This window comes from Leishmania braziliensis, chromosome 32 (genome assembly GCF_000002845.2).
Source record: "Leishmania braziliensis MHOM/BR/75/M2904 complete genome, chromosome 32".
In the NCBI taxonomy this organism is placed as follows: Eukaryota; Euglenozoa; class Kinetoplastea; order Trypanosomatida; family Trypanosomatidae; genus Leishmania; species Leishmania braziliensis.
This window is the reverse complement of record NC_009324.2, coordinates 764,876-776,248: the sequence shown is the minus strand read 5'-3', so window position 1 is coordinate 776,248 and position 11,373 is coordinate 764,876. Positions and strand designations below refer to the sequence as shown.

The 11,373-nt window shown below is 55.0% G+C and overlaps 3 protein-coding genes across 3 annotated transcripts; all 3 read left to right on the top strand.

Annotated features, from left to right (window-relative positions):
* Positions 1–2,394: 2,394 nt before the first annotated feature.
* On the top strand, positions 2,395–3,747 carry LBRM_32_2140 (conserved hypothetical protein; the record flags this gene model as incomplete). Its single annotated transcript, XM_001567519.1, has 1 exon — positions 2,395–3,747. One exon carries the CDS (start codon positions 2,395–2,397, stop codon positions 3,745–3,747), a length of 1,353 nt encoding a protein of 450 aa, XP_001567569.1.
* Positions 3,748–6,476: 2,729 nt separating this feature from the next.
* Positions 6,477–7,448, top strand: LBRM_32_2130 (putative heat shock protein-like protein; the record flags this gene model as incomplete). The annotated part of the gene is made up of 1 exon (XM_001567518.1): positions 6,477–7,448. One exon carries the CDS (start codon positions 6,477–6,479, stop codon positions 7,446–7,448), a length of 972 nt encoding a protein of 323 aa, XP_001567568.1.
* A 1,398-nt stretch (positions 7,449–8,846) lies between these two features.
* On the top strand, positions 8,847–11,219 carry LBRM_32_2120 (conserved hypothetical protein; the record flags this gene model as incomplete). The annotated part of the gene is made up of 1 exon (XM_001567517.1): positions 8,847–11,219. The coding sequence occupies one exon, from the start codon at positions 8,847–8,849 to the stop codon at positions 11,217–11,219; it is 2,373 nt and encodes a 790-aa protein (XP_001567567.1).
* Between the last annotated feature and the right edge of the window lie 154 nt (positions 11,220–11,373).

The window sequence follows — 11,373 nt, the reverse complement described above, 5'->3', positions numbered from 1 at the left end:
CCGACGCCGCATCTACGCTCCATATCGTCACACGGCAGGTGATTGTGCGAGCGTGCCGCTGCGTTTGTGCATGTGCGCGCTTTGTGAGTCTTTGGTGAAGCTGATGTTGGCAGGAGCTGATGTCGTTGCTTTTCGAACGTACTCCTACTCCAGTAGTTTGTCTCCTTTTTTTATTCGTCGTTTTCTTCGCTTCTGGTTGCAGCTCAGTCTCTCGCCAGCTCTCTGTGGAATGTTTGCGAGCGTGTGAGTCTAGACTTGTTCCCCTTTCCATGGCTGAGTGCCAGTGATCTGAACTTCCCCTGTTCCTAGACGGCGTGGCAACGAGAGAAAGAAAATGAGAAAGCAGCGACTTACAGAGAACTATGTGAGTTTTTGTTGTTGTCTATGAAATACCGGGAGGACGGCGTTGTATTTCTGTGCGCGTGCGTAGTTGTAGGTCTCCAAGTAAGTTTTGTCGTTTGCTGTGCTTCTCTCTTATTCCATTTTACTGACTCGCATTCCCTTTCATTACCGCCGCAATGCGTGGCTGTGCGCGTGTGTGCATGAGACCTCTGAATAATGCAAATTATCGAAGCCCTTGAGGGACGACAAAAACCGCAAAGGTGGACCTCTTCAGCTCTTCCGTACGGACTTCCCTCTCGTGCAGTAGATACCTTGGTTGCCTGCCGTGGTTCGTTAATGAGGGATGTGGAGGGAGGACGCATGCTTGTGTAAAATTAGTACTGCCCTGAAGCCCTGCAGCCGAGGCACACCGCAGTGCGTGGCGTCATCAGGGTGCAGCGCCCCCCCCCCCCCCCCCTCCTCCCCTACTCTGTGTGTGTGGAGAGAAGCGATGCAGTCCCCCACCCCGTCTCCCTGCCAATGCCGAGCCACTTCTGGTGCTGACAGGGTCACGCACCCACGGTGCGGGGGGGCCGGAGTGGTGCATCGCTGCTGGTGTCGGCGGCCAGGTCGTGGGCTGCGCTGCGTCGGAGCGGCCCGCGACCGTGAAGGCGTCTGTGGCCCCTGCGTGGTGTGCAGGGTGTGCCAGCGTGAGTCGCCCGCCCCTCACCCGGCCCTCGCTGCCCGCTGGCGTGGGGAGGCCGAGTGTCATTCCGAGGGGTGCACGGCGTGGCGGCCGGCGAAGGGGGTGGGCGGTGTAGTGAACGAGGCTGGGGCTGTGCTGTGAGGTGGCCGAGTCGGCGCGTTGCTGTGGCGCGTGTGTCCACGGCTGCTTTGCGGGACGCGATGGGCCCCTGCAGGACGTGGCGGCGGGCGGAGTGGTGTCCGAGGCGGTGCTGGGACTCACGTGCTGCATGGCAGAGAGCGGATGTAGTACAACACGAAAGAAGTAATGTTAAGGAGCCGCGTCCGAGATGGAAAGCGCCGATCAACATGGATTCTGCATTAACAAATGAGCTTCTCTTGCTCACCTTCACTCTCCTGACGAGACTCCAGTGGCGTTCGATGGTGCGTTGGACTGTTTCGATGGGGGCAGGGGTTGGTGTCCGCTGCTTCCTGTAATGGGGCCTCCAGAGAAAAGGGCGATAAGCGCATCCGGTACGCGGAGTTTGCATGACAGTGGATGAGGGTTCCACATATTCATAGACCCGCGGCGGCGGCAACGGGGGCTCGTTGCTCATTCTTGCTGTTTCAACCACAGAACGCGCACTGCTTCACGTGTGCAGTGGCAGGAGGCTCAGTTTTTCTCACGACTGTCTCCGTGTGCTTTTCTCTTTCTCTCTCAAGTTGCCCCTCTCCAATGCACGCGCCGCCATCTCCCACTCTCACTTTATCTCGTTTTTTTTTTTTTTTGTTCCTCATGTTCTACGGTATGGATAGCACTGCACACCCCCCTCTATGCCTCCTTCCACACCTGATCCACATTTCTTCTGGTAAACCTGTGAGCCCTTTATCAGTATTTACCTCGCTGTTTCTCATTATTGCTTCAAGTCCGTTCTTCTCTCTCATTCTTAGCCCTCTCTGTCTTTCGTGAACTCTTTCCTTTGCCACCCCTACGAAGTATCGCTGTGACGGAAACCTACGCAAAAGGCCTGAACGATTGCGATCGCCAATTGACTGTGCCCCCTCCTTCTTGTGTAAAGTTTCTCCTCCCTTCTTCCTTGACTTCGCATTGCGACCTCCTCTTCCCCAGCCCCCCTCGGTATAGAAGGTCGAGAAACAGACTCGTCTTCTCTCCACACCCCTCATCCTCGACAAGCGGCTTTTCCTTTCGCTCTGTCTCCCCCAGTGTGCAATCCTGTGTGCGTACGTCTGCAGTCACGTGAATCCTTTGTGTTGTACAATTTTCCATCTCTGTAAGCGTCGATCAATTTACCCAGTGGTACGAACATAAGTCGCGTAGGCAAGCCTCCACCTATCCCATTACGCATAGTTATCCTGCTGGCCGACAACATGCAGCCACACAAGCCACAGGTTGACATTGTGCCAGTGGAGAACCAAGCGGACGTCTACGAGAACACAACACCATACAAAGGTGAGGCCAGCGACAAGTCGGGTCACGCTGCACAACAGTGTGCTTCACAGTTAAAGCATGACACGGAGAAGATCGCGTCGTCGGTTGAGCGAAATAGGGTACACGTGGACAGCGACGGCAGCACCGAAGAGGATGAGCTGTCTCCCTATCTGGAGGTGAAAGTGGACGATGCACCGTACGCCTGTGTTGATAGTCTGCCGATTCTGTGGACCATGGACGAGGAGACGGTGCTCATGCACTCCAGTCTTGTTTCACTCGAGCGGATTCGCACGCGACTGGAAATGCTGCTTCTCGGCGTCTCTGAAGCAATCCACATACACAAGGCGAGTGGCGCCTCGAAGGGCCGCGTCGAGGGGAAGGTGTTGCTGTCGTCGAGTCGTCGCTCCCGTGGCCAGCACTTAATGGACTTCTCGGGGCAGGTGCTCGCCGCTGACCATGCTTTTCGGCGCATTATTGGCGAGTCCTTCGCCAGCTTCGCGGAGGAGGAGATTGTGCAGATGGTGCAGCTTTTCTCGCTGGCAAACAGAGGACCAACTGAGTGTGAAGAGATGGTGCGCGATGCTGTGGTCGTGCTTCAAGTCCTGCTGCACGACGGCGAGGCTGTCCGCGACTTGGCGCGCTTCCGTCAGTTCCTCTCGACCCACAGCGCTGAGATCTCTACTCAGCAGTGGCAGTACGACTTCGTCACTGCGCTGCGGTCTCTGGCTGTCTGCTTCTTGCGCCATCCCGAGTTCATCATGGCGTCCTACGGCCATTCTGTGAATCTGGTTGTTCACCACGAGGCGCTCTACGTGGCGCTCCTGCGTGCTTGCGGCGGAAGGCCCGTCGGTAACACCCCGACCTCAGCCAGCACCCTCGACCAAGTTGACCTGGCGGAGGCGAAGACACAGTCGTCACACACTGTGAGTACCACCAGACTTCGTTCCTCACGCGTGAACATGTCTTTGCAGTCAAAGTACAAGGCCATGGTTATCCACTCGCCAAAGGGTCCAAGTGGTACGACGCAGCTGCAGCGGTCCTTTATCTCGTGCTTGGATCCGATCATGCTGTCCGATCGCCAACGTGGTGGAGCATGGTCTGCGCCCTCCATGCTGTCGAAGCATGGAGGGGGCACTTTGAAATCGCGTCGAAGCAGCATAACGGTCAGTCGCCCCTCCGTCAGCGCTGGGCCGACGAAGAACATGCCGGCAGCAAGCAAGAATGGAAACCATGAGCGGGCGCCTGTGCCCGCCAAGAAGACACGCACGAAGAACAAAAAAAATGATTCCTAAAAAAATGTGTCAGCTGCGCCTGCAGCGCGCCACCACCCTTTCCGTAGCACACTACTGAGAGGTGCTGGACAAGAAGAACCTGGTGGGTACACTGACTGGTTCAGTAGGACTGAACGTAGCGATGGCGGTAAAGAGAGTAGCACTGGGCGACAGGTACCGGCGCTTAGCGGTTCGCTTGAGCGAAAAGGTACTTTAACCGCATCTGAGCTTATCGGAGGAACTCTCTGACTGCCCTGTGTGCCTCCGCGTGCTTGTGTCTTATCATGTGTGTGTGTGGGTGCTCTCTGCAGAGTGTGAGCGTACTAAGTCTATTCTCTTATCCACATGATCTCTTGTTGTTTTCTTCCCCTCTCTCTCTTTTATTTTTTCCTCTTTCCTTTTTTTTTTTTCATAATTGTCTTTTACTAGCTTACTGTCATGGGATGCAGGCTGGCGCCCTACAATCGTCTGTGCTTCATGTGTGTGTGTGTGTGTGTGTGGTACGCCTTGTGTGTAGGCTCCACTCGCTAACGCTCTCTGTTTTCTTCTCAACGGCATCTGAAGTTTTTTGTTCTCTTTTGTTTACACCTTTTCTCTCTCGGCCCCTGCCTTCCCCCCTCTCTCTCGCTAGTCACGCCTTGATAGGCGTCGGTTGCTGCTGCTGTCGTTGCAACTCTTTCCCTTTCCCTCTTCATCCTCGCTGTTGTTCAATGAGAGAAAACAGTGCCCGTACGAACAAGCGGACGTAGAAAAGAGGTTAGAGACGATCCCTCTCACTCATTCTACCTCACCTCTGCACTTCACGTGCGTCTCTTTCTCTGGTGCTCACTTCCAGCCCTTTTCTGGTGTCTGTTCGACTGCCAGTCTTTGTTTTGGCTCCTTTGTTATTATCCTCCAATCCTCATTCGGGTGTGCCTTACTTCTCCTCTTGAATGGGTTGCCGAGACGTTTGACGTCTTCTTGTTGTGTCCTGGTTTCATCTCCCTCTGTGCACATGTCTTTGGTCGTCTTTGGGCTCGTCCATGGCAGGTCACACGCGTCTACACATAACGCGCCTCCCCTTTTCCTCTGCAGAGTAATGCACAAAAAGGTGCCTCGTCTCGCTGCCTCTCCTCTGCTGCTCACCTTGGTATTTGCTATCTGCTTGACGCGACATCTCTGTGCAGCGGGCTACTGCATTCCTTGTGCTTCGTTAAACAATCGCTTGTACCCTGTTGCGCTTCCTTTTTTTTTCTTCCCCTTACATAGTGGCGTTCATGCGGAGGTTGCCTGTTCGAGCCTTTGCCGACAGTAGTATGTATATCAGCACTTCCTTTCGGGTAAACACCTCGACGCACTCACGCGCTCACACACAACCGCCTCCTTACCTCTTCTTCTCTTGGGATGAGGCTTTCGCCCTCTCTTGATTATATAAATAGTTCCTTTTTCGAGTTTCATCTGACCTTTTCTGGTGGCGTTCTACTGACCGTACTGTATTCTTCTCGCATTTCTGTGTAGTAGCGCGCTTGAGCTTTGGTCTCTCGCTGTGTGTGGCACTCGGCTCCTCCCTTCCCTTTTTCTTTGTGTGTGTTGTACGGTACTGTTCGGGCTGAAGCCTCTCTCGTCTTCCCTTTTCATTTCGTCTGTTACCGCAGCTTTGTAGTTTTCGTTTTACACGGACGCCCTCGATGCTGTTTTTCGTTCTTCTTGTTCCCTTTGTGTGTACATTTTTTTTTTTGTTTCAATGACTCCATCTTTGCACATGCACGCACTTAACGGACTGCGTACGTGTGTGTTTTGGGGTGGCTTGTCGCGCCTAAGCTGCGAGTGAGCTGGCAAAGCGTGGCGTAGAGCGAGCAGGGGAAGAAGGGCAGGCAAGCAAACAAACACGCAACACGAAAAGAGGCGCTTTTTGACTTACCGCACTTCGCTTTCTTGCTAGCTTTTCCTTATGCCACTTTTTAACTGTGCATGACGGCCAACAAACGAAGGAAAAAGGATGCTTTTAAAAGCGGAAAAAAAAAGGCAGCGGCACCGCATAACGTTTGTTTACCTACGTTGACGAAAAAAGTAGGCTTGTTCCCCTTCTCTGTGATGGCGTTCCGCACATCTGTGCTCCACTTCACCTCGCACGGACCCGTGGTTGTCAGCGAAGAGGCAACAGCAGCCTCCCCCCTGCCCCCCCCCCCCCCCCAAAAAAAAAACAAGTTTGCAACATGGGTGAAGAACACGCTTCACAGACAATTCCCCATGATGCACTTTTTCTATGCCTTGCGAGGGGAAGCGAGAGAGAGAGCCGTCGTTTTCTCAGCAATTCAGCTTTTGGTGCTCATTGGACTGCCGTGCACGACACGAGTATCTTCGCTGGCTCATCTCCTCATTGCGCGCAGAAATGTGTACTGCATACGGTGCGCTTCTTTTTTTCCTTTTCACAACCAGGAGAAGTTGCTCATCTCCTTTAGCAGCGTTTCTTTTTTTTTTCTCTCTCTTTCTCTCACCACACGTTTTGTGTACATCTGATGTCCTCTCTTCTCTTACCTCTCCTACCGCATTCTCCTGCGTTCGTCCTTCCCCAACTTCTGCCGCTGCGTGCTTCGCTGCTGCTCTCGTAATGTTGCATCATCGCTGGGACGTACGCATCAATTCAGCACTGCGCCCCGGCCGATATCGAAGGCTTCATAGCCAATACTCCCCATAGCGCGCCACAGCAAAGCAATCGAAGCCAACCGTTAGAAATAGCTCTCAGCTCCTCTCTCCTCGTGTGCTCTGAGATGATCGACTACTACGAGTTTCTGGGCCTCAACCGGCAGTCGGGCGATGACGATGTGGCCAAGGCCTATCGCCGGTATGCACTTGCTTACAACCCGCAGTGTCATTCCAACAATGCCGACCAAGAGACGGTGCAGCGCAATTTTACGATGGCGGCGCAGGCGTACACTGTGCTCTCGGATCCGAAGACGCGCGCCATCTATGATATCTACGGAGAGGAAGGCGTCCGCCATGGTGGCACCGGTCAACAAGGGGTGCCGGGCGGTATCAACCTTGACTTAATCGATCCCAACGCTGTCTTCACCCGCTTCTTTGGGGTTGACAACCCGTTTCAGGTGATAGGTCGCATTGACGGGGTGAAGAGCAACCAGCATGACTTCTTTAGCGCCGTTACCGGCATGCCGCCGAACCCGCCCAAGTGCCCGTCAATCGAGGTACTGCTGCCGGTGACGCTCGAGGACGTATTTTATGGCGCCACGCGCCGGGCCACGTGGAGTGCGTCGCATGCTGGCATGCCCGCACTTGATGCTGCGGCGACCGTAACGGAGGAGTCCTACGAGGTGCGTGTAGAGAAAGGTGCGAAGACGGGCGACCATTTCACTGTCGAGGGACGTGGCAACACCTGCCTCGGATACGCGCGTGGTGATGTTGTCATAGTGGTGAACGTCATGCAGCATACAAGATTTCGTCGGGAGGGCGACGACCTGGTCACTAAGGCAACCATCTCCCTGCGCGATGCTCTCTGCGGCACCACTGTGACGGTGCATACGATGGAAGGCCGTGAGCTGTCCATCTTGATTGACGAAATTGTGGACCCCACCTACCGCACGCGCATCGCTGGTGAAGGTTTGCCGAACCACGGCGGTGTTGATGCTCCACGCGGCGACCTCGTCATCGAGTTCACCACAAAGTTCCCAAGCTTTTTGACTGCGGAGCAGAAGACGGAGATTGGCCGTATATTGGATGCCGACTAGCGCCGTTTGCGTTGTTGTTTGTGTTCTGTTTTTCTCTTTATCCAATGTCTTTGCTGTGCGCAGCATCCGCCAAACTTCCAGTGGCTTGCACAGCGTGGTCGCAGCTTCACTCTCCTCCGCCGTAGCTCTCTGTGTACCGATGTGTGCGCTCTTTTGAAGAAAGAAGTCGGCGTGTGTCGTGGTGGTGGTGGCTTTGGTGTTCATGTCGTTGATCCTTGGGACGGCGTCGATTACTTTGGTCGCTGGAGAGGGTACGGAAACCAGCTTCAGTGAGACGAAAAGCAGCTTTATCGAGCAGCCATGTAGAATTGGGGCGGGGAGAACTGTATACGGGTGCGTCTGTGTGCGCGGGTAGGTGTAGCACAAACGCCGCGCATAACCCTTGCATGTATGCTCTTTAAAAAGTTATTGTCCCTCTTGTGCTCCTTTCATGCGCTGCTATTCACTTTCGGCATGCGTCTGTTGCCTGTGTGGGACAGGCGCTGTTGGTGCTCTCTCTATCCCTGCGCGCTCTCACCTCTCTCTCTCTCTCTTCGTGGTAAGTTATGTATTCTAGCCTCATTTTGTGCGCTGAGCCCTCCCCATTTTTTCTTTTTTTTTTTTTTTCCAGCGGGTTCCTCTGCAGAAGCGGAAACAAAACAAAAGTTACGACCATTCGAAAAAAAAAAAAGGAGAGCTTCACTCGTCTTCGTGGGCGTCGGAACACCTCGCGATTCGCGCTTGTCGCTGCTGCACGACGCGTCTCCACCTACATGGGGTATATGATGCCCGTCATTACCCACATGTCTGCCAAGATTGGCCGCAGTGGGCCTGAGGCAACTTTCTTATCGACTATCCTCGAGGTCCATCTCCTTTGCGTTTCATCGCGTATGCGCGCTTTCGCGCCGCGACTCTGTCCTCATCTGCGCCCCGCTCTCTCGTTGGCGCGCATGCTGCACGGTTGACCGTTTATTTTATTCTCTAACCCATTCGCCCTCTCTCTCTCTCTGTTTGCAAATCAAAATATTTTTGCATTCCCCACTACTCTTCACCTTTCTTGCGCCACTTCCCCCCCCCCCCCCCTCCTCCCCTCCCCCCACAAATGCCGTCATCATATCGTCCAACTCTAATGCATCAATGGCACAATCACCGCTATCACGCTGTGCGGTTTGTATGACTGGAGCACTTCCTCTTTTTACAGAATCGTTGAGCAGTTTCTGTTTTGCTGTGGGTATTGCACCTCTCTGCTCATTTTTGAATCTTTTCCTCCTCTCCTTGTCTCTCTTTGGTCTTCTCTACCCTCTCCGAGTCCCTGACAACGTACACAGACAAATAACCCAACAAGAGAAGAGACGAAATATCGCTACTAGGCTCATTTACTCGGCCCTCTCCGCTTCCCCTTCCGAAAAAAAAAAAAAAATGACTGCCGCTGTCGAAGCAATCGATATCGACGACGACGAGCGCTACTCGAACGACTCCTTTCCGGACGACTTCGAGAGCGACAGCTCGAGCAATCCGTACCACGCAGTGAACATGAAGGAAACTGCTGGGTTTGATGTGCGATCCGCGTCAGGAGGCCATGCGGCCGCCGGTGCGAGCATGCCGATGGGTGCGTCGAGCAACTCAGCCACGTTTACCTCCAGCTCAGACACTCCACGGAGTGCACGCAGTTCTCGAAACTCCTCTGTGCTTCACAGCCCGACCAAAGGAGCGGTAGACTTGGCAGGTGCCGGTAAAGGCGTTTCATCCACTCCCCTGTCGACCTCAGCGTTGTCGTGCTTGTCGCCATCCCAGCAGAGCCCCAGTCCCAGTAGATCTGCCTACTCGAGAGCTGATGCCGCAGCCTCTGAGCAAGGCATTTGCCCCGCGTATCACTCCGTGTACGAGGATGACAGCTTTGCCTTGCCAGCGGATCGAGTGTTCGACGAGCAGGAGCGGCTTGCCGACGGTTGCGTGAGCGAAGCCCATTCGCGCAGCGGACGTTTTTCTGCCGACCAGAGGAGTGCTGGCGATACGTGTGCGCGCATGGCCCGTTACCCTGGCGACTCTCCGCGCGAGTATGTGTCCACCAACGTGTCGGTTGCCGAGCACTGCGGCCTTCAGCGACCTGGCATCCCGGAAACTGCTGAGGAGCTTCTCATGATGCAGGAGGAGAACGCCTGCCTGCGGGAAGAGCTCTTTCAGCGCAGTCGCGAGCATTACCACGCCAGCTTGTCACAATGTATTAAAGGTGGCAGCACTTTTGATGGAAATCGCACCATCGGTGGCCCCGGGGCGTCGCATAAAAGCACAGCGACGTCGACTGTCGGTGGCACACTCCGGCGTCACCATGAGATCGCCGCGCGTCTTGTGCAGGAGTCGCTGATGGCGCATCGCACGCTGCAGGTACTGCGACTCGAGCAGCGTGACCTCGTCAAGCGCCGTGACGAGCTGAAGGAGCTAGTGAGGCGCTACAAGAAGGCCTCCAAGTACAAGGATTTTATCAAGGCCGCTAAGCAGGACATTGCCATATTGACGGAGGACCACCGCGATGCACACCTGGAGATGCGCTGCAACGAGAAACTGCTTGTGATGAGCGACGCAATGTTGGACACCGGTCTCGGCGATCGACGGCTGCTGGAGGAGGTTCGATCTCAGAACGCGCTGACGCAGCGCCGACGCGAGCACGCGCTGCGTGACGCCGATAGCGCACAGCGCGTGCGGGATGCCGCAGCGCAGCGGGTGGGGGAGCTGATGTGGGAGCTGGAAAAGCGTCGCCAATGGGCAGCAGGGGGAAGCCACGCGGAGACACATCAGCTGCACTTGGTTAATCAGGCCAAAAGGCATCGTATTCAGGAGCTTCGCAGACAGCTGCAGCAGCTGCAGCAAGGGTTCGGGGAGGTCAGAGGCGCAAAGGATGCTCACTTGAGGCAGGACCACGCATCAACACAGAAATACCACGTCCAGCATTGTCACAACAAGAGTGATGACGCCGAGCGGGAGTATCTTAAAAAGCGCATTGATGAGATGCGTTGTGAACTGGATACTATTGCAAGTGGACTTGCTCGCGTCGAGGACTTGCAGAAGGCGTCCAGCGGCAGTGCGGCTAGTCTGACTAGCAATCCAGAGTCAGGAGCTCCGTTGCCACACTCTGAGGCATCTGGAAAGGGACTTCCGGCGTCGGGGGTGCGGTATGAGGGTACGTCGGCTGCGACTGCTCTACATGAGACAGGTGGTGCGTACTCGCTCGTTGGTGAGGCAGCGCAGGCAGTACCAGAGAGCGCGTACGGCGAAATCGATGTCACTGCGTGGCTGAACACTCATTCTGTGAGTCAGAGCACCGGTAATGAGGTTATGTACGCACGGCCCAGCTCTCATGACGCCGCCACGATAGGAATTGACTACACAGTGGGAAGCGGAATGCCTGCGGTGGACTACACGGGGGAGTGGAACGAAGCACATACTCACCCAATAGCAACGGAAGCGGCGGCTCATCCTGTGTCGCCGGCCTGGTTGGTTGCAGAAAGCGACGCCGGCGATCTGAATGTGGCGCCTGTGCAAGCCAATATGGCGCCGCTACCGTCGCGCTCGTACGATGCCCTCGACGACGTCGAGGAGGACATAATAGATGAAGAAGAAGTGGGCACCGATGATAGGCAGGTAGGACCGGCGGCCGCGCCGACGCAAGGGGATATAAACCTGGATGATGTACTCTTCCGTGCCAGCGGCCATCTCTCGGCAAACACAGCAGCGGCACCTCCTGAGCTGGAGGCTGGTAAAAGCGACGACGGTCCAGACTGGTTGAACTTTTAAGGCTATCTTGATTCTGGGGAAGGTGTCAATAATTACCTAGACTTGATCAGCCGCCATTCACGTGTGCACATCTTACTGCTTGTGGATGAATGTATAGGTCTCTGCTTCCTGCACCCGTCCAGCACACGGAGGTGCTGGAATGCCTTAATGTATC